At 35.1% G+C, this 24,319-nt stretch overlaps 1 protein-coding gene across 7 annotated transcripts in view; it reads right to left on the bottom strand.

Moving 5' to 3' along the window:
* SOX5 (SRY-box transcription factor 5) overlaps positions 1-24,319 on the bottom strand; it is a 964,162-nt gene that overhangs the window by 195,679 nt on the left and 744,164 nt on the right. For all 7 annotated transcript variants that reach the window (XM_087442676.1, XM_087442678.1, XM_087442679.1 and 4 more), the window contains 2 exons: positions 12,375-12,547; positions 7,669-7,737 (listed from right to left, as the gene is read on the bottom strand). In XM_087442676.1, the coding sequence (XP_087298802.1) occupies positions 7,669-7,737; positions 12,375-12,547 (242 nt within the window). The remainder of the gene's footprint in view (positions 1-7,668; positions 7,738-12,374; positions 12,548-24,319) is intronic.

Raw genomic sequence — 24,319 nt, 5'->3', positions numbered from 1 at the left:
TGCCATCCTCATCTGACAAAGCAAGTGTCAAGAGACACTATTTATAGTTGATTGAATAAGAAAAGAGGTGTAAGTAAACTAAAGTTTAAAAGTACCTATTGGAAGAACTTAAATGACTTCTATAACTGTATTGTGAGGTGAGAAAGAGGAATAGGAGAGGATGCTGGGGTGAAAATACAGGAACTAAGTAAATCTTCATGTTTTTAAGTTAATGATATTTAAAGTTGCTAAGACAGAAATAGCACTATAATCATATTTTTGATATAGAAGTAAATACTAGGAGGCTATTAAAAATAAAAACTTAGAAGATTGTAACGGCACCTTCTGAGTAAAAGGATTGGGCACAATACAGAGGACCGGGCTCTAGATGATTGCTTTCATGACTCTCCTGTACTCTTTAGCCATGTGGCATGTGTTATATCAATAAAAATTAAATATATATGCATGCATATCAATCTATCTATATCTCTATCTACAGAGACAGCCTTGTCTAGACAGAGAAATAATATGCATGACCGAAATTCTATCATTAGGTAATCGCCAGGAGATGTATTACAAAAGAAAAAAAGAATGCTTAAAGGATTTGAAAGGGGCTCCCTCTGAGTAAAAGGGCAAAGCTGCAGTTACCATCACTGCTCTTTTATCCTCTGAAATGGAAGTTCCGCTTCCAGAAAGTACAAGAGAATAAAGTCATCCTTAAAGCTACTTCTTCATATCTCCATATTATCTCCTCTAATAATCAATCTGAATGCCAAAACGGTATCCTGTCAAGTTGTGGTATATTTTATTTCATATGGCAAAAGTCATCACAAAACACTAGTCAGAGCTCAAGGAGTTAATGCATTTCCTTCTCAGGTTGAAACGCTACCTTAATTTCATGGTGTTTATTCTTGGCATTTCCAGTCTCCTAAGAGACAAGGTTACTTTGCAATCTCTTTGTGCTCATGTGTGTGTAGGGGGGTCTTGTTGAGGGGGTAAAATGCTTCCAACTTACCACACTCAGAGAAAGAAATCATAAATCAGCAGGTCAGTCAGGTACCATTATTTCACCTTTAACGTTATTATGTTTTCAATACCATATTTCAATGGATTTTGTTCTGCATAATAATTTATCAGGAATTACCAAAACTCTTAATGAGCTCAGAGAACTCTGGCTCCAATAAAATGAAACCTTTATCACAAATTGGTTGAGCCCACGACTGCAACTTAATCACTCAATTGTACATAAGTCAAGTTGTATTTTTACTTTGTAGGAATACGTTCCCAGGGAAAGAAAACTCATTTTAAAACTTTGGGCCATTAAGCCTTAAATGGTAGAATATCGGTGAAATAAAAATGAAGGGGGCCAAGACTCGGGAAACTTGGAATCCAGCCATGGTTCCACAAAATAACAACTTATGCGACATTGGGAAAATCTTCTAACCTTACTTGGTTTCAGTTTACAAATGTCAAAATGAGACATAGGTCTAAATAAAGGTTTTCTAAAAATCTCTTGCAGTTTTAAAATCATATGTATTTGGAACACTGAACTTACAGTTTTCAGTGACTACTGCCATGTAGATTATATTCCTTCTTTTCCTAGAAATTCTCCTCTTGGTGGAAATATTCATTAAATTGTCCATCATCAGAAATACAGAAAGAACCAGTTTTTCTCTCTAATGACTTAGGCAAAAATTTTTAGCATTGTGTGCTCACTACACGCTAGCATGATCTCATTTAATCCCTGGACTAACCAGGTATGACTTAGGTATTATAATTCCCATTTAATAGCTGGGAATAATAAAACTCAGGGAATTAAGCAATTTTCCCAAGATCACACAGCATATGAGGTGTGAAGATGCCGAGACTGAATTTGAGTAAGTCTAATTCCAGAGAACCTGCTCTCTCTTTTTTTATCATTTAATACAATTGAAATTGTATTTCATACAGTTAAATATAATCCTATACCAACTAAAGAACCAAGCTCTCTCCTACATACTATGGAATATACACTGTCCAACTAAGAAGACAAAGGAACAGACATTTGTCCTTTGCTCTGCCCTAAGCTCCAGACAGAATCAGTGACCCAAAGCTACTACTAGTCCTGCACATGCTTACCTGATGAATCAGAAACAATGACAGCACGTTATTAAATACTAATTCTTTGCCCTCAGCAGAACACAATGAACAACAGCTGGAAAAGTTTATCAGAAGGGGGAATGCAACAAATTTGTGGAATCTCTTATGAAAGTTCAAACATTGAACTTTCAGTATGTGAATCATGACAGATATACATTTTAAAAGAAGTACAATATCTTTAAATTTGCCCTTAAAAATATCTTAAGTGGATTTCATCCTAGAGCATGCTGTTGGATTGACTCTATCAGATGCTAATAAGAACCTTAAATTCCATTAAGTATCACTGAAAAAGGGTAAGAAATTTAAAACTAGGACATGCTTCCCCCACACACGCCCAAAGCTATAGAAATCCTGTCCCATACAAAGCTTTGAGATAAAAGGGAACTTGAGTTTCCGGGAACATTCAGTTTGTTGCCATAATGGAAGCGGAGTAGAGGTCACTCATTCATTTACTTTGAAAGGTTTTGGTAACAGTGAATCAGGTCAAGATGAACCACTGGTCTGGGATCCTTATTGGAAACATAAACCACCTAACTTATCAGTATTAGAAACAGGCTGATTTAATGTAAAAAAGACATTAGTCAGGAGATAAAATTGCTAAAAGATGAGCACTGCAGCACAGGCAATAGAGTAAAAGAAATAAAATGGTTACCCTCATAAAAAAATCTAGAAAGATATTTTTCTCTGAAACATTTATAAATTTCATCTCATATATTAACATCCATTAAAAGTTAGCTAGATACAGTAAGTAGGAATGCAAAAATGTTCTATTTTTTAAGGACAATAAACAAAAATATTAAAGGAAAACACTGCCAAACTGTAGAAAAAAGAAGACTGAAACTTCTTAGGGTTCCTAAAATTAAGTCAAATAAAGAAATAGACATGTTCTTGAGGCAAGATGGGATGTTTCTGGTATGATGACTATTTTATTTGTAGGATGAACCGATATAGGATATTGCAAATAACAGAAAACTTTCTTAATTCTTCTTTTAATCTAATGAGTTATGGGAATAAACTTGGAAGAAGATTGTAACTCTAAGTCTTTATAAGGAAGTAATGTAGATTGAGTTTTCAATCCAATTAGAATCATGCAATTTTAGAGCTAAGGTTGTTTTAAAGAGGTAAAAACAGTTCATAAAGAATTGATCCCACGCCCGTCAGAATGGCTATAATTAACAAGACAGGAAACAACATGTGTTGGAGAGGATGTGGAGAGAAGGGAAGTCTCATACACCGCTGGTGGGAGTGCAAACTGGTCCAGCCACTATGGAAAACAGTATGGAGATTCCTCAAAAAATCAAGGATAGAACTACCATATGATCCAGCTATTCCCCTGTTGGGTATTTATCCAAAGAACTTGAAAACACCAATTTGCAAAGGTACATGCACCCCTGTGTTCATTGCAGCGTTATTCACAATAGCCAAGACTTGGAAGCAACCTAAGTGCCCATCAAGGGACGAATGGATAAAGAAGCTGTGGTATATATACACAATGGAATACTACTCAGCCATAAGAAACGATGAAATCCAGGCATTTGTGACAACATGGATGGACATTGAGGGTATAATGCAAAGTGAAATAAGTCAGAAGGAGAAGGTCAAATACCGTATGATTTCCTTCATTAAGTAGTAGATAATAACAACAATAAACAAACACATAGGGACAGAGATTGGATTGGTGGTTACCAGAGGGGAAGGGGGGAGGGAGGAGGGTGAAAGGGATAATTCGGTACATGTGTGTGGTGATGGGTTGTAATTAGTATTTTGGTGGTGAACATGATGTAATCTATGCAGAAATAGAAGTACAATGATGTACACCTGAAACTTTTACAATGTTATAAACCAATGTTACTGCAATAAACAAAAAATTAAAAAAAAAAAAAAAAGAATTGATCCCAAGTGATTAAACAAAGCTGGTTAATTTGCTAATTCTTATGGCATTTCTCTTTGAATAAATAACTATAGAGTAAAACCTACCACCACTCTTTTTATCTGGAATTGAAAGAAGATAGAATTAACAGGCCAAGAGAAATTTTAAATAACCTAGGTCATTAGTCTATTTGAATGTTTGTGTACACACACATACAAACTTGTTCATACATTTTTTAAACTGAATAACGTGTACTTCAAATGGAATAAAGATGTCTAAATTAACCTCTCCTTTAAAAAGATCTCAGTAAAAGAATGAAGCAAATGTTGGAGAACATCATCCTCCTGTAATTTAACATATCCATCTAGTGTGAAAATTTGTCCTGCTCTCTTATCCTATCAATCTAATCCATCTAGCAGATCTGTCCAACCCACCTAATGTATTGCATGCTTTTCCCAACATTTGGACCAAGTTAATGTCCTGTGTAGTTATAATTGAAGCAAGAATTTTAAAAGCAGCCTTAATTGTAGACTAATAACATTGCAATCTATTATTCTATCAATAAAGGAACTGGAATGCATTGTTTTCTAAGGTCCGAAGCAACAATGGTACAAAACGTTTAAGAAAATGCAATCAGGATGAATAATATAAGTTGGTATGTTTATTTCTACAAGGTCTTAAGGCTCCATATTTAAGAAAGAAAAAAGAAGTAGATCAAATTCAAAATACATTACATATGTATTTTCAGATATCAAAGAAAATTTAATCTATGGTAAATTCTTATGTGAGCATTTGATTATGTATGCCTTGACTAAAATAAATTTTATAATAATATTTGTCATAAATTTGATTTGCCTTCCACCAAAGCAAGTTCGATTTTTACTCTTCTTTCTCCTTGTCCTAAGTTGCCAAGGAAAAGGAAGAAGTGCAAAGAAGAAGAAAACATTTTTAAAAAAGTATATGGTGGGGCTGGCCCAGTGGCGTAGTGGTTAAGGTCGCACACTCCGCTTCGGCAGCCCGGAGTTCACGGGTTCAGATCCTGGGCAAGGACCTACACACCGCTCATCAAGGCATGCTGTGGCAGCATCCCACATACAAAATTGGGGAAGATTGGCACAGATGTTAGCTCAGGGACCATCTTCCTCACACACAAAAAAATTATATATATATATATATATATGGTAAGGATTTATGTGGGGAAGAAAAGGATCTGTTCTACACTTTTAATCTTCTATTTCTACACATGCCACTACATTAGTGCTTTCCATAATTGTTTGAACTATCTCTCAATAGACTAATTTAAACATATTGTGACTTATTATTATTAAGTATTTGTAAGACTGTCCCAAATTAACAATTTATAAAATATACTTTAGAACTATGTTTTTAGCTATGCTAGAAGCTGTGAAAATGAATTCCTTTCAGCATGTCAGTCTAGCATGTCACTTATTTTGCCTAAAACATTCCCTCCTTACCAGACTTTTCTTTAAATAATAGCCTGATGGGTTTTGACTTCATCAGTATCAATTATCTGTACTAATATTAGAAAGAGGACAAATACACAAATTTAATATCTCAACACCTCTTAATGTTTCCCCCAAATTACTATCAGTGTAGCATTATTTCCTTTAGGGACCATTGGGATTTTTTTACTCTGTGAACCAGTGGAGGCCAGCAGCTTAACATTTTTGATCAAATAGAAATTCTAAGCTTTCAAACTTCTCACAATCAGCAAAATTGCTATTAACAGTCAGAACACTTGGTTTCTGATTCTAGTTCTACCAGTAACTAGTTGTGCGATCTTGGGCAAGTCACTAAACTTGGTCTTAGGTCTGTGGAATACAGTTTCTGTAGTCATACCATTTCTAGGACAGATAATTTTTAAAGCACTTTATTTCAAAAATGTTCTGACATAAATTATAGCGCTCCACGCTCTGGAGCAAGAAATCCATCCATTTCAACATTTTATCATTACGACAGAGCTTAAAAATCCACATTATGAATGTAGTGGTCATAATCCTGAAATAATTCCAGAAAAAGTACTGAAGGTGTTGGCTAAATTTAAATGTCAGAACACACTGCTTATTGAGCCTTCCGCATATTTATGAGTTTAAATATATTTTTGCAATTCTGTTTAACAAAAGACTGTCTCAGTCTTATAAAAATTATAAAATTTAAAAAATATTGGTACCCTCATCAAATTACAAAGAAACCAAGTGACTTGAAAAGGGCCAAATTGCTGACTATGGAATTCTATCTTATTTACAATCAGAAATTGCTATAACAGTTTTATTATCTCAGGTTTGCAATAATTAAAAACATTTAAAACGTAGATAACCTAGTATCATCAACAAAACTATATTCAAAGTCAGTGTACTTAGACTGAACATGAAATTCAATGAACAGTTTTAAATCACTGAATTGAATAACCACACTCCAGAAAGGAATAGTTAGAGATCACATTAGAAACGTACTGCTCAGAATTACAGCTAAGGAAGGCAAAGACTCTCGGTTGGAACATCTTGCTGATGTTCCTCTGCCTCACTGAAGCTGTGACCAGCTCACTCAAACCTCAGGTAGCATAAGATATGTAAGCCCTGATTGGGTTATCTAATCTAGGGTAAAGAAATTAAGTGTATCTGACCCAATTAGATAAAATGGGATAAACTTTTGGCAAAGAAGTCTAAACATGATTAATACAGAATAATTTTGACATGTTTGCTTCTGTCATTTATGATACTTACACTCATAAAATATGCTGGATTCTCATGATATAACTTTCAAGAGAATGGTGAATTTCTCCCCAGATAAGCTGGGTGCTAATCTAACAGTTGCTTCCAGATGGATGATGTTATGTGGGGTTGGAGTCATAGCTCCACGAATCTGATTCCTTTTCTTGCTAGTCATAGCAAGTGTGCATTGAGCACTTTCTATGAGTCTTGACACTATGCCGAAGCTCTCCATCCATGATTTCATTAAAGCCTCATAAATACTCTACGAAATAAGTGCTTTTAGAAAGAGAAACAAATTTTGTCAAAATTCATGCTGCTAGCAAGTGGTGAAGACAGGATAACCCTGGGCAAGTTACTTTTTCCTTTTGTTACTAATACGGTTGCTTTTTTCCTTCTTTATTGATGCTTCTCATCATTGCAAATTTCCACATAAAAAAATATGGAGGTTATAGAGCCTTCTTCTCCAGGGAATACCAAGGTGAAATTTGACTTGAACACCAAATCATCACCCACCCTAACTTCCACCTTTATCTCACACGGCTCTTGAGCATACAGTAAAACCGTTCTCTCACCACTGCTCTCTAACTGAAAACCTCTTATACCTACTGCTTTGGTTCCCCTGCATTTCCTCCATTAAGAACACTCACAGGTGCATTTTAAACATTAAAGATTAGAGAAAATGAAACATTTGTAACATTTCTCTGCCATAATTTCCTTTCAGCGATAGGATGAAAATTACTGTCAGCTTGCTTAGACCGAAACTCCCGACACAGTAAGGCGAGTAACAGGGCCACCACCTGCAAGGTTCTCATGGCACAGGAGGCAATACGTCACGAACTTGGCTGACAGTAATTTTTACTTTGGAGCTCATTTTAGTTAGGTCATCTAAGAATGAGAAATAAAATATACTTTTTAACTGGAAGTAGGTATGAAATTATGATCGCTGACCTGGATCTGCTGCTGAAGCAAATTGATTTTGTGTTGTTGCTGCAGAAGCTGCTGCTGCTGTCTTGCAATCTGTGGAGAAATTGCATACGAAAAATTTAAAAGTATATTGTAGTCCCAGGGGGAAATTACCAATGTTCTGTTTCTCAAAGTTTGATTTGGCACTGATTAAGATGATGAAAATAGATGTGCCTGTGCCCCTACAGTACCAGCAATTCATCCTTAAGTAGGATCAAACAAGACAGTCTTCAGGAACAGTTATGTTTCTTTTGGCCTAAAACAAATGAAGCCTAAGACACTACAGCAGTGATCCAATCCAGTATGAAATGTTAGAATTTCAAAAATCCCTCTTCCTGGCAATATATTAAGAAGGTACTGCCTCCGACATTTTCAGCCCTTTTCTGTGAAAGAGAGTATCGCATAAACGGGGTTGTCGTGACCGAGGAGTTCAGAGCAGCAAAAAATCTTCTAAGATGCTGAATTCCTTAGTGACGTTTCAGTATTTTTTTTTGTTTTTTGATAAATACTATCCTCATTTCTGCCTACACAAACCCCTCAACTGCCAACTCCTCAACACACTCAATTCTGGTTTCTGCCTCCACTCTACTAAATAATTCTTAATAAAGTCATTAGTCACTTCCATTTTTTAAATTCCCACGTGGATTTTAGTTCTCACTATCTGACCTTTCATCAGAATTCAACACTCAAGTGCTTTCCCTTGATCCTGAACTGTCTTCCTTGGCTTGCTATGACACCCCATTTTCCTGGTTTTGCCCCTACCTCTCAGTCTATTCCTTCTTCATCACCTTCAATGGCTCTTTCAATGTTGTAGTTCTATAAGGCTCAATTTTGCACTCGATTCTTTTCCCTCTATACTTCCTTCCACATGTACGCCATGTGCTTATAAATTTGTGTCTCTAGCCTAGACCCTCGCTTTAAGCTTCAGACTCGTTTATCCAATGACATTCTCAAAGGTACTTCAAATTCAACAGGTTCAAAATTAAACTCGGGACTTAGCCCTCAGTGTGGTCATCTTAAGTGTTTTCTAAGCCAGACTAGCACAATCACACCATTATTTGCTCTCGTAACACCCTCTACATACTCAATAATACACCACATGCTACAATTTTTATTTATTTTTGTTTTTGTTTTAGTATCTTTCTATCTCCTAGGTAGAAATCCATAAATACAGTGAGGTTAGGGATGATGTATATTTTGGTCACCATTTGTAACAAAGCCTCGTGCAAAAGGAGTACAGAATGAATATCTGACAAAGAATGCATGAATTAATAGATAAGAAAATTTCGAACACTTCATTACATGATATAGGGTAGGAAGCCTTCTCATGAGAATGTAACTTCTAACCTTAAGAAACTTATTGCTGTTTTATAAATAAGCTCTAATTCTTATTCTCATTATGTTATAATCACTATTATATCCATTACAAAAGTATATCCCTTAACTTTTGTATAAGAAAACTAAAAATTCAGGAAAAAATTGATAAACGCAGAGTCCATTACTATGAATGAAAGTAAAGAACCTAGCTATATGATGAGGATGGGTCTACATGGCTGCCCAATGACTATTTTATTTTCCTATGGACATCGGTACAGTTATGATTATTTTAATACTTTCATTTATCTTAGGAATATGGTTTAAAAAATTCCTTTTTTGGTCCTGAAGAAAGGTAGCAAAGGAGATAGTATAAAAAGAAATATCACTCTTTTTCTTAAGTCTGGTTCTTTCCTTCCACATATCAATATTTCAGCTGATATTTAAATCTTTTTATCAGCACTTTAAGAATTTATCAAGAAACTGACCCCACTTCCTACTCCTCCACACTTCCTCCTGTTCCAAGCCACTGTTATCTCTTGCCTGGATTATTGGACTAGCCTCCTATTTGCTCTTTCTGCCTATTATAAACCAGCATCTGGAGAGATCCTTTTAAAATATAAGTTGTGTCATGTTATTCATCTTTTCAAAACCCTGTGTCTCGCTCAGAGTAAAAACCAGTGTTCATACAATGCCTGCAAGGCCCTATATGATTTGGCCTCCTGCTACCTCTCTGATTTCATCTCCTCTTCCCTTTGTCATTCCACTCTTGCTATATTGTTCTCCTAACTGTCTCCTGAACACACAAAGGATCCTCCTACCTCTCAAGAATACTCGTGCCTCTGGGCCTCTGCATTTGCTTTTTCCCCCATGTGGAACACTCTTTTCTTAGATGTGCACTGTTCACTCCCTCATCTCCTACAAGCCTCTGCTCACATGTTACCCTGTCAATGAGGTCTTCCCTGAACACCCATTTTAAAAGAGCCTCTCTCTCTACCTGGCACCCTCATCCCCAATTCTCTGCTTTATTTTTCACCATAATCCTTATCAATATACTATATTTTACTTGTTTACTTATTATCCAACTCTTCCCAACTAGAAATCAATACATGAGGGATTTTTGGGCTCTAGAAACCTGACCTGTAGCTATCAGGAAGGATCTTCTCTCAGGCTGTGTAGGCATCTTTGCATGGCATCTCTCAAATACAGGGGAGAAATTCTTGAAGAAACTAAAGACTTCTAAAGTTCCAAGGAGAATGTCAAGGAAATAAAAAATTCTAGAATCCTTTGATGATATTTGGGGATGGGCCAGAATATGGAAGAGAAAGAAAGGAACCTAGCTCTCCATTAGAGCATCATCCAGATTTCTTAGGACAAGTGTACCCTCAGACCTACCAAAGTAGGGATTCTTTACAAAGAAATATCCCCATCTGAGCTACAGTTTCAGAGGTTCCTAGGCTTTTCTAGAATTCAGATGTCTGAAGGTATTGAGAGATATGAACAAGAAAGGAGTGGTGTTTTTCTAGGCTTTCATAGGCAAGCATCCTGAACTGTTTTATCATAGGGGTAAAGCAAGAGAAATATGGGCCATATCCAATAACAGGCCAAATATATCTTCAAGGAAAATGATGAGGCATTTCATTAAAAATAGAAATATCTTTCGGGCAGAGCAGAACTACCAAGTAGAGAAGAGTAAACTGAAAGAAAGGAGGTCTCCTCAAATGTAATCTGAGTATTTCTTCACCTCTTTCAACTGTGCTAGTTTACATTTCGAAAACTGTTTAGAAGGTTTTGCAGTATTTGTGTGGACAGACAAGTATCCTTGACTAAATAATGGATCTCTTCCACTTAGAATGGCGAGCGGACTGAACCCAGAACGTTGGATGGTAAAGGGAGTTAGCCCTAGAAAAAATGCGCCATCTTTATATGTAAGCTCACCCTATGACACCCTCTATCTTCCCTTCCCATTACTACCAATTTTCTTTAAGTAATAGTTCTTATGCATTGCCTCCATTTTTCCACAACATATCAACTCTTCTATATGTCAATTCTTACTGTCTGATTTCTGCTACTACAGCTCCATAGAAGCCACATGCTTTAAGGCCAACAATGAGAATCTAAGTGACAGATCTACTAGCTTCTTGCTTCTAGATATGTTCATTTTCCTCTCTCTATCAACTATATCTCAGTATCTTCCAAAGATCTACCCTTAGTTCCTTTCTATTTTCTCATGATATCATCACAACTATAATTTAAGGCCTATAAACCTGCCATTACTCTACATGAAACACTCTGGCCCCAGATGTTAATATGGCTGCCTCCTGTATGTTATTCAGATCTGAGCCTAACTGCCAGATTCAATTGCCCAATCTAAGAAACACTGCCTTGCCATACCAATCAATATTTATCAAATTACTCTTCTTACATTTCTTCAAATTACTTATCACTCTCTGAAATTATTTTGTAAATTTCTCTTTTCCTTTGTTAATCGTCTTTCTCTTTCCAATAGCATTGAAGGGCTTTGTCTTTCTGGTTAACTGAGGTAGCCTCAGCAGTTAGCACAGTGCCTGACACATAAGAAGCATTTGATTACTGTTTGTTGAATAAATGAATAGAACTCGTCTACTCCAGTGGTTTAAACTACCATCTCCATGTAGATAATCTAAGAAATTTAGCTCAGCTCTCTTTTACAAACTGTTGATTGGGATTCTACCTGTCTCTCACATACTTCCCAATGGACAACATGACAACAGCTCTAATTCAACATAATAAAAATACCTGCTTTTCCAAATTTGGTCTCCTCCTGACTTTCCCTATTACCCAAGATCAATGCCTTTCCTCTTTCTTTTGCCCACTCAAAAAATTCAACTAACCATAACTCCTCCATCTGTTTATTCCTTTCTTTTCTCTCTCCATGGTCATTTTCGTATCTAGTTTAGATTCTCACTCCTTCATATTTAAATTATTATAATAGCCTCCTAACAAATCTTCCCACCCCATAATTGGAAACTGACTCCACTTGTTGAATCCCACCTAGTCTTCCAAGGTCATACGAAACACCTGTTTAATGAAATCTTTCATAATGTCCTTAACTGGCAACGTTCTCTTGACTCTCCATGGTTCTTTTTGGTATTTCTCTCATGACCTATAAAAATTTCACCTTGATTGTAATTACTTCCATGCTATATACCACTAAAGTGGTTGATAAACTTCTTTAGATCAGAGTTTTTTGTTTGCTTTGGTGTTTTGCCTTTTTATTTACCTATGTGCAGCAGGTGGGGAGAGGCTTTTATTGATCTTTGTGTGCCTAAGAGAGTGACCTATAAATAGGAGGCAAAATGACACCTGAGGCATTCGACTGTGTCTCTAGCTCTTACCTGTTCTTGTTGCTGCTTGGCCAGCTCCATTTGCTGACGCTGCTTCTCAATCTGAGATGCAGCCAGTTTCTTCTGCTCATCGTGGGCAGCCAGCAGCTGCTCTCGTAGGCTGGTCAGCTGATTGATCATACCCATGAGCTGCCTCTCCTTCTCAGCTAGGCTTTCGGGAGTCCCTGAAAATAACATGGCAATAAAACATACAAGAAAAGAGAAAGGAGAAAAGAGTGATTTTTCAACAGCAATGACTCTGCTGTATAGAGAAGTATTTCAAATATACGGCTTAATACACAAACAAACATATCGTTCCATTCTTTTAGATTTTAACTCAACAGTAAAAAGTGATGGCTATTTACCCATTACAAAATATCAGAATGAACAAAATTTTGATTATCTTTTATTCATGACAAGTAATAATCTACAGCTTTTTCCCCTTATATTTTATGAGTAAATAAAAAATTGTTGGCTGAGCATCTACTGTTTTTAATGTTCTATGCTTGGGCCTGAGGGAAATAAAAAGAAGTCTAAAGCACGGTTCCTGGCCCTAAGTAGTTCTTTATCAAATTAAAGAGACAAGACAAAAACATGAAAATTTAATAACCATAATTATTACGACATCAAAATATTATCAGTGATATAATTCTCCTTTTCTTAAAAAAAGAATCTCGAAGAATCAGAACTAAGAAATTCTACATTAAAAGAGGAAAAAATCTATTAGCCAATCAAGTTTAGACTGTTTGCTCATATGCCACTCAGAGGCTTTCTTCAAAAATAGAATGTAGCTAGTAGAGAAAATACTCAAGTTTGAGAACACAAATTTAGGCTATCATGAAATAACCAAATGTGGTTGGAAAACTAACAGAGGACATTATGGCCACCCAAGATAATACAAATTCAAGATTTGGAGAAGTCATGGAAGCCATTTAAAACAAATAGCATGCTCAAGATATTTGAAACATGCCAGTGAATCTTCTTAGCCAAGTTAGAATACTTATTTGATACACCAGAAATGTGAGCAGTTCATTGAAACAGAAACAATATCACTTTTAATTGTTCTTTTAAAATTCTCCAGATAGACAATACCCCTATGGTAAAGTACTAGCAGTAAGAGAAAACATACTTTTTAATCACAATTTTCACTTCAAACATAAGACACTAAGCACTATTTTAATAATGCATTTGCCACCTGTATATGTAATTAGATAGAAGGATCTCTTCTAACTCAGTCACCCTTCCCCATCCCACTGCATTTCTTCCTACCAATTTATGCTGAAAAAGCATATGCTTCTTTAGGAAATAGTAGTGGCTTATAATTTTCATGTGCCCATTTGGAATGGAAATAAAGTTTCTAATGTAATTTACAGAGGCTAGAGAATAAACATCCAAAAAAGAAATTTTGAGAGAATACAAAGCAGGAATCATGCCTATACTCCTTCTTATTATCAATACATAGCCTTATTCAGGGCAAGTGCTCAATAAATTGTTGCTAATAATTTATTACACCTCAGATATGTGGATTCCATCAAACAGAAGAACAATTACTGTAAGAATAATAACTATATGACTATTATAATTAGAATTCTAATATTAAATAATATAAATATATATTGGGAAGATTTTTTATGAAAATATTCAAATGATGGTAAAATGTGAATCTTCATACATCGTCAGCAGAGGAGAAAATTGCTACCACATTTCTAGGAATTGGAAGAAGTAATACGTGTCTTGTAATCCTCATAACCTTCAAGGGGGTAATTTCAATTCTAAAAATCTAGCCCAAGAAAATTGTAAGAAGTGAAGTTAAGTATTAACACATGTTTTAAATAAAATACTAGAAATAATCTAAATGTCAAATAGGAATAATCAAATAATTATGGGACATTCATGTGGTAGAGTATTTTGCATCCACGAAGAAAGTACTTTTTAAGACTATTTAATGACATGTGAACTTTTCATGATATAAAGCTAGGTAAAAAAGTTGGATAGAAATGAAAACTTGTATAAACATTTCAATACACGCACATATCTGTATTTCTAGAAAAAAAGACTGGAAGAAAATCTGTTTATACATTAATAGTAGCTATTTCTAGGTAGTGAGATTATAGATCATTTTAATGTTTTCTTCATATTTTTATGTTTAGAAAATTTTCTATAATGAATATTATTACTATTATTATTTACATACTCATAAAATGTATTTCATGTAAATATGTGGAAGTATAAGATAAAAGCTTAACGTGGCATTATCCATTTTAATAACTGACATAACACCAATGTGTAAAGAAATATACTTATTTGATGATGAGTATAAACAAATACCATTTTGGCATTCAGAATATGAAAGATTAAAATCCTTTTGTCTTCACTTAGTCACATAGACATAAATAGATCTACTTGAAATTCAAAACAAATCCAATTTTATAGTCCATATTCAATTCAAACTTTTTGAACCTTTAGCCAACCTCCTTTCATCTTGACCTTCTCACATGACTTCTCAGACACAACTCCACTGTTTCAACTCCTACTTAGCTAACCTTTTCTTCTCAGTCTTTTTCACTGGTTTTTCATCTTCTGCCCACTCACAAATGCTCATATTCTTCTCAGTCCCATCCTTTGCCTTTTTTTGGCCTTGAGCTAACTAACGTGATTCAATTACTAAACTCTAGTTTTTCCTAAGACATATACTTTGTATATTATAAACTCTCTGAGTTTTACAATGGATACTGTCTCAGAGTCAATGAACTAAGGTATATGCCAACCCTAAGCTTGTCCTCCAGCCCTGGTAACTTATTTCTAGATGCAGAATGGATATCTCTGAGTGTGCACCTCAGTTTTAAAATTTAACACATATAAGGTGGAACTCTCCATTTTCCTCCAATTTTTAAAGCATAATTACCCAATCAACTTTCTAAGCTAGAAATATTAACAACATCCTCAATTCTCTTCTCAAATATCTATCCCTGTATCCATTATATCAACAAATAATGATAATATTTCCTCAAAACAGCTTTGTTTTGTTTTTTCTAATGTCCTTAATTAAAATTATTTTTTTGAATGTTATTATGTTCACTTGAGTAAATAATCAGTAATTACAAAATGGTATAGAGTGAAAGATCTCTCAACAATGTCCTTCAAAGGAAATCACCATTATTATTTTCTTGTATATCCTACCTTTGTTAATAAAGATTTAAGCATATACCAGAATATTTCTGTATTAGTTTACCAGAGCTGCTGTAACAAAGTACCACAGATGGGCTGCTTTAACAACAGAAATTTAAACTTACTGGCTAGAAGTCCAAGACCATGGTGTCAGCAGGGTTGGTTTCTTCTGAGGACTATGAGGATAAGGTAAGGATCTGTTCCTGACCTTTCTCCTTGGCTTGTAAATGGCCATCTTTTCTCTGTGTCTTCACATCATCTCTCTGTATATGTCTGTGTCTAAATTTCCTCTTCTTATTAGGACACCAGTCATATTAGATGAGGGCCCACCCTAATGACCTCATTATAACTTAATTACCTCTGTAGAGACCCTATCTCCAAGTACAGTCACATTCTGAGGTACTAGGGATTAGAAATTCAACATACAACTTTTGGGGGGGGGCACAATTCAACTCGTAACAATTTCTTTTACACAAATGACAACATAACATAAATACTGCTGTATAGTACCCAGGGAGAGTTCTTGTTCTGGCTTCCCTTCTCCATTTTCACCATCTTTTTCATGAATTGTTGTAGCAAACTTTTAACAGAACTTCCTGTCATTAATTTTTTCCTCTACATATCTATCCTCTAAACTCGTACCAAAATTATCTTCCTAGAAAACAAATCTAATCATATCACTTCCTCTGTTTAAACACTTCTACTTATTCCTCATTGTCTTCAGAATAAAATGTCAACTCATTCTTAAGAATGAATGAGGTCCTTCCAAATATGACTCAACCTTCCCACTTCTTTGTACATCCTAAATTCTAGCCACACTGAATTTTCTACCATCCCCCCTCAAATGTGACCCTTCACAAATGCCTTGCTCAGCTCATTCCCTCCCTAAGCATTCATTCTTCATGTTCCAGCTCATGTATCTTGTTCTTGATGACTCTTTTCCTGATTCCCACTGACAACAGTTGTTCCCTTTTTTGGGAATCCATTCTCAACACCTAGTATAGGACTTGGCATATAGCAAATCACCTAAAATTGTTTAATGAATGATGTAAAGAATAAAGTCCCTTCTCCTTAAACCACTCTCAAGTTTTGGTATGCCATTTGGCCAAAAGAAATAGGGAGATATTCTATCTTATATGACTTGCATAGGAGTCCTGGTTTTAGCTTAAGGAGAGTTGCGCCAAGGAACTTAAGCTTTTTCAAAAGAAATATTCTCCATTTTTATAAAGTTCTAAACTAAGATAAAGGAGGAAGTCCTATGGCTTCATCTCTAAATTATCATGTTCTTCATAATCATCTCCCAGTGGGGAGAGTCTAATAAGTGGTCTGTGAACATTAGAGAAACTAGTAATAGTCACAAAACATCCTATACTTAGGGGAAAAAAAAAATGAGGGCTAGCCCAGTGGCATAGTGATTAGGTTTGAACACTCCACTTCAGTGGCGTGGGGCTCACAGGTTCAGATCCCGGGTGCAGACCTACACACCTCTCATCAAGCCATGCTGTGGCAGTGTCCCACATACAAAATACAGGAAGATGGGCACAGACGTTAGCTCTGGGACAATCTTCCTCAAGCAAAAAGAGGAAGATTGGGCAAATGTTAGCTCAGGGCCAAGCATCCTCACCAATAACAGACTTTAAAAAGTCTATTAAAAAAAAATAAAGGAAATTAACTAGATCATCGGAAAATCAGAGGCCAAGCAAACAAAAAGAGGAGCTACTGTTTCTTCACTTAGATTCAGATTTTTAAGATTCATACAAGTCTATAACACTATGGAGACAAGGTCATGTATATATGGTCTAGCTCCATCAGATTCAGATAGCTAACGGTATGAGTTCATGTATGTGTGTCATTGTTAGTAATTTATTTTCATGTTTCAGTTATTTGTACTCTTGTATGGTTTAATCTATGCTAGTCCTGCTTCGATCCCCTTAGATTGAAGGATTACTTAAGTAAGAGAGAGAAATATTCTACGTTTCAGTTCTTCCTACTGCCTAGTAACTACAGGCATGGTTATCATTTTAGTGATTCTTATAGTTTTGTAGGTTCCATAGAAGGGGTGCAGGTCAGAACATTCCTTAATGTAATGTGACAGAAGTCATGAAGGAAAGGAACAGCTTCAGTCATCCCCGTCTCAGTAAGAGAGATATCACCATGCATACATTGCTTAGATTCTTTCGTCTATCTAATCTTCCATATCTAATTCAATGGGAATCCTATCAACCCTAGGACATATTATAAATTAGTCCATGTATTTTCATTTCCACTAATACCTCTTAATCCAGGCTACTACCATCTCTTGACTTGACTACTACAATAGTTTCTAACCATTCTATCTGCTTCCACTTCTTTTCCTACAAATACCCATTCTCCAAACTGAAGTTCAGAATGATCCATTTAGAAAGGTATATCAGATCATGTCACATGTCTGTATAAAACTATTTCATAGCTTTATACTGCACATAGAATAAAGTCCAAACTCCCTACCCTTACAAAGCCCTGAATGACCAGGCCCTTGCCACTTCTTTGACATCATCTCCTGCCACTTTCTTTTTTGCCAAAATGCTTCAGTCACACAGCCTTCTTTGAGTTCTTCTAATGTCAATATGCAAACTTTCTCCTATCTTAGGGCTTTTGCAATCCAAATATTTCCCTCTGAAAAACTTTTCCCCTAGATCAGGGTTTCTCAGCCTTGGCACTGTTGACATTTGAGGCCAGACAATTCTTTTTCTGAGGAGCTGTACTGTGTAGAGGCTGGTAGCACTCCCTGCCAAGTTATATCACCCAAAAATGTCTCCAGACATTGCGAGATTTGCTATGGTAGAGAAACACTTCAAATGACCAGCTTTTTTCTTTCATACATTCAGCATATATCCAGAGTTCCTCCTATGTGCCTCATATTATTCTAGGTGTTAGGGATACTACAGTATATAAGACTGTCTGCTTCACAGAGCTTACATTTAAATGGAAGAGATAATAAATAAACAACCAACCAACTCAGATCCATCCAGACTCTAGTAACTTAAATGCCAACACCGAAATTATAGAAGCTATCATCTCACTTTCTATCACATCACTCAATTTTTATTCTGTTCATAGTAGTTAGCACCATATGTTGTATTGTTATTGATATAGTTATTTATTTATTGAATCTCCCAGTACAGAATATGTTCCATGACAGCAGAATACTAGCTTGTTTTGTTCAATACTGGATCCCCAGCATCTATAAAGTAGTGCCTAGCACATAGTAGATACTCCATAACCACTTGTTAAATGAATAAAATAAATAAACTTCGTAAGAACAGAGAAGAGTCCTTGATTGACTGATAACATACAATTCTATGCACAAGAATAACCCTCATCACGCTTACTTAAGGATAGTCTCAAATACATTTGAATAATAAGAAAAAAGTCTATGGAAGCTGACATTTCCCAATACTGTTTTATTCCACTCAAATGAAAGACATATGGCTTAAAATTAAATAATCAAAATGAAAGTAAATTATTTGGAGTTATTATCCAAATAAAGGAAAGGTAAAAGGAAGGATCACCCAAGAAAGGAAAAGTGTTAGAATTTTGACACTAAAGGTAAACTTAAGATTACGTTTCTTCCCTCAAAAAAAATTATCATATATAATTTTTTGTTTCAAAGCAACAGTCAATCTTTGCCAGGACTTTTTTTTCCTTTATTGTTGGTGTTTTTTAGACTATCAGTGTTATAATCTGGATAAAACTTTACTTGGTTCATTTTTTTTAATGGAAATGTTGCTTTCAACTGCTATTCCACTTGAAGGACCTAAAAATCATTTGTGTGTTGTCTTTAAAAATTCTGCCTAATAAAAGAGCCTCTACTAGACTGTAAGCTCCAGAGGGGCAGAAATCTTATATATGCTGCCATTACATCTCCAGAGCATAGCACATGGCAAGACAGATAGCTGTACTTGTTCAACAACTGAAAATAAAATGAATAAAAACTAACAAATTATTCTAAATTTACAACTAAAGCTTCTTTCAGCAGTGGTCTTACCCAACAAGAGAGAAAAGGCAGAACCCCTCATCAAAAGGTATGAATGGCATTATTCCAATTCACCAAAGGAGTATTTGTTAAGTTATCCAACTTGCAAACATCTGTGAATTAGTTTTTTCATTAAGAACAAACTTAATCAAACTTTGATAAAATTTAGCTATATATCCTTTACTGCAATATAGACACCTTTAGAAGTTGGAATCAATTAAATTCTATCATTTATTACATGACAGTATAAATTAATTGATATTCTACTGTACACTACTAATACTGTAAATATTCTTCTTGATTTCTATAATTTATTTTGAAAAAATAGTGTTTTTCTTTTTGCTTCAATATCTTAAAAGATGAGCTTTAGCTTGGATTTAAATATATCTACTATAGAAAGCTTTCAGTTTTAAGGGCGACTACTATTAGAGCAAAACTGAACATTTGACAAGTAGCCATGCTCTTTACCATTGTTTTCTCATGGCTGAATGTTTTGTTTCTGGGACATTATGAACTAGATATATGTATTATCATTTTCATAGTGAAAGCAAGAGTCGTTCTTGTTACCTTTAAAAAGTATGGTTCTATACAATTTCTTATTACAAATGTTTACCTTTGAATGTAGATTATAATTTTACAAACTTTTTCCAAGATTATTCTATCCACTTACTTGGATATTGTACTTAAAACGTAAAAAAACAGTTTTTAAAAAAATATCACATTAAATTTGCTGCACTTACAGACTGGAATGTAGTCAATAACAGTGATCTCAAAACATGGCATTTTTTATTTTGTCATTCATTCATCAAATACATACTGGGTTCCAAACTTTGGGCCAATACTAAGCTAGATGGTCTACAAGGGAAAGGTAAATATGTAACAGTCTAACAATGCAAAATAGTGTGTGTGTGCTAGGGACAGATCTAAGCATAGAATATCAAGGGTGCATCTCAGAGGGGGCTCTTCATCCAGCTGCGGAGGGTTAGGAAATGTTTTTCAAGTTTTAAAGGATTTTAGAGATCAACCATTTCAACTTTGCTGAAAACAGACCACCATGCCTCATGAAAAGAGCACAGGCTTTGAAGACACGCAGAATTAGGACTCTATCACAACTAAAGTATGTGGTTTGGATAATTACTCTCTCTCTCTCTGAGTCTCAATTTCTTTCTCTGTAAAATAGGAATAAAATCACTTTGTCACAATAATTTTATAAAGATGTTTATAAAGTTCTTGTACATTAATGTCACGTAATAAATAGTAATCTGCAACTGTTTTTAAATGAGCAGACAAGGAAATAAAGCATAAGAGGTAACCTGATTTCCACAAACCCTTGGAAGAATCAGGGCAACATGACTCCAAATCTTTTTGACTACACTATGCTTCCCTAGTAAAAGAAATTTTAGTTTAAAAGAGAAAAAGGTTTTAGGTTAACTCCATTATCTAATGATCTGGATAGTGTAAGCTTTGGAGTCCATATCTATTAAAAAAATAATGTTTTTATGATTATTTTAATTTTAGTATCTTCATACCCCTTGCACAAATGAATACTTGTTAAATGAATGACTGTATTTTTAAATGAGAAAAATGTGGAGGAGAGTGTATTTTTATTTTCAAATATAAAACCCAGATTAAATATGTAAGAGTATTTGTTTAAAACATGCATTATTAAGTACCTGCTTTAAAAGGTATGTAAAACTTCTTAATTGGTGAATTGGATTATCGATACACAAATCAATGAGATCCAGTGGCTGATTGTTCTCTTTCCATCACCGGCTGTGTTTATACACTGACATGAGGATTCTGGCATTCTGAGACAGAGCAAGTCACTGATTTGCAGAAAAGGTAAGGTCACTTGCTGCTTTTAAAGACACTGCCAAACTTATTTTAAAAATGTATATTCTGTGCACCAGTAGTCTTTATGCAGTTCTTCTGAGGCAGTTTTTACAAAAAGTGAAAACATTACTCATAAGCAACTGCGAGGAACTATAAAACAAGCTTAGCAGATTAAAAACATTAAATATTTACTTTATTAGTAAGTAAATGACTATACTATGTACCTTCCTTATGGCTAACTCTTGTATTGAAAAAATTCAAGACCCAACAGTTCTCTCAGCAAATTATCAACATTTCCAAGCCCTTTGTAGAAATGTGCAGACATATATTTTTTTAGGTTAATGTACAAATGAAGTAGTCACAAGGTTACTATTAGCAAACTATGTGATTCTTAGATAGTTATTGGATTTTAAAAGAAGGAGTTTAAAACAACTTTCAAAATGATACAAACCCTTACATATCTAAATGCTGAGATTTTAGTTTCCATGTTTTAAATTTACAAAACTCCAAGGACCCTTTACTACATTTATTACCTGGGACCTGATTCCTATTCCAAGCCTGCTTGTTTTCAAATCATCTGTTATTTAAACAGAATTATCTCTTTCAAGCCACATACGGAATATAGATATCTTTTTTATCTCAAAATTTTAGGTCACCTAGGAGAGGATCTACTTTAATCCACATGTTGAATCTACATAGCATGTCTTTAATTCATGAGTTCTGAAAGGCCATAATATTGCTGAATGGATTATTTCCTTGAATCCATTATTGGCATTCTAGAGCTGTTCGGTGTTTGCCTTTATGTCTCATCCTCTAGAAAGAACAAAATTACAGCTTTCAAAAAGAGTCAATTTTTTATTATACCAACTGCGGCTGGCATTTTTCTTAATACCACATACGACACTTTGCTGGCCTAAATGAATGCATTGTGAGCAGGGTGAGAAGGGTCTACCAGGGATACCAAAAACCAGGCTCTAAAGAATTCTTCAAGTAAGACAGGTAGAGAATCTTATCTAGGCTTTTCTGAGTGACCTAGCCAGAAAATCTTTCAAACAATGCCCTGCTTTTAGAATCTCACCAAGATGGAAACATTTGAGAGAATTTTGCATGCAGATATTTTTGTTATAGTTCTACAAAGATACTGAAGTCAGTAAAATACAAATTTTGCAATGATTTTATTGAAAAACAAATGATTTGTTTAGATTACTCAAAGCCTCCATGGATCCCCAGATACTGTCCTCAGGTGAAGTGCCAAGTCAATGACCTTCAGTGTAATGGAATTTCACGCTAGCTGAAATAATGTGTGACACTGTTGGTTGCCAACGGGAGTGCAGGCCCTGTTTTTTCCCCTTCTCAATAACTATGAGGCTATAAAAGGTATTTCTTCACCTTTTGCACAAGGGTTACTCAGTGCTTCTGCTATAGATAAGGGCAAAAAATCTCTACAAACTGGCCAATTACTCTACATGGCTGATTAGAGAAGAAGAAATAAATAATTTCTTCAGGCGGGTAATCCATTTATAACATGTATTGGCGGTTTGCTATTGGCACAGCTTTTTGGTTCACCTGTTTTGTTCTGCAAAACTGGATCTAGTGTCCTTTTTGTGTATTTTTTTTAGAGGATCGTTTCTAATGTAACTTTAAAACCTAATTACCTCACATTTCCAAAGTACCAGACCATAAAATGGTATAAATTCTAACAGGCAAAATAATCTAACATGAAAAATAATTTTATGCTCTTAGAAGTGGGTGACCTTTACTAACTCACATTGTTTCTTGAAAAATGAGATTGACTTTAAGTGAGTATGACAACTATTTATTGATAACTAAACTACCCAGGCCAAATGCTATTTATTTCTCCTATTTTTTAAAGTTTACCGGTTTTACTTTTTAGATAGTAAAATAGTAAGAAACACTTCTTTTCACTTTGCCAAACCGTAATTTTAATCTTTGTCCAAATGTCTTGAAAGTAATTCACTCACAGCAATGTGAAACCAACACTGAGGAACCGAGCTCTGTCCTCACTTGGCTATAGTCTTAGATATTCAATAGGTGTGTATGTGTGCACATGCACACACACACACACATTCACTCTTCACTCACACGTTTCCTGGAACTAATTGAAAGTTAAATGAAAACTGACCAGTGTAACGGAGGAAAAAAGTTTCAATCCACAAGATTCAGTAAATACTATAAAGGTTGTACACATCCTAATATATGCACAGGTTCTACTCAAATACATTATTCTAAGTTATCATTAATATATCTCTAATAATTGAATAAATTCATATTTTCAGATTACGAAAAAAATCTCACACTTATCCTTCCCTATGATCAAAAACAGGGTACACGTACATGAGTCTCACACCTTTATTTGCCTCACTAAAAAATAGCTGCCAAACAGCTAAGCCATTGTTTTTGTCTAACTTCTGAGGTGGCATGAAAACCACATTCCTGGGCACTACATAATCATAGTGTCTGACCTCCCCAAGAACCATTAAGTCAAATTCATTTACCCCCAGAGGGCAACACACTATTGTATCCTCTCCACTTTCTAGCCACCTAGGAACAATGGCTGGTAATTGCAACTGTCATGGGCAGTCAGTAGAAAAAGTAACCCAGCGCTATTTTCCCAGTTTTCTGCCAAACCTTATCTGAGCACCTAATAACCATGGCCCCAACAGAAGAAAGATCTACAGTTGCTTTTAAAATACTTCAGAAAACAGCTTTTGAACAGAACCAGAGGACAATAACCAAACTTATGCTCTGAATGTGAAGCTTAAAAAACTCAAAATTAAAGACAGAAACTTCTTTTGTGACTGTACTGCAGCTTCCTGAACTAACCCCACAGGCAAGCCTGAAAGGACGGCTGAGCTGCTTTCCTCTGAGCTTATCCTCACTGCTGTCGCTGCTTTTAAGTTTGACTTGTGAGGAAAATGAG

This window comes from Ceratotherium simum, chromosome 17 (assembly GCF_057802395.1).
Source record: "Ceratotherium simum simum isolate JZ-2026a chromosome 17, ASM5780239v1, whole genome shotgun sequence".
NCBI classification, from domain to species: domain Eukaryota; kingdom Metazoa; phylum Chordata; class Mammalia; order Perissodactyla; family Rhinocerotidae; genus Ceratotherium; species Ceratotherium simum.
This window is presented reverse-complemented; position numbering and strand designations above follow the sequence as displayed.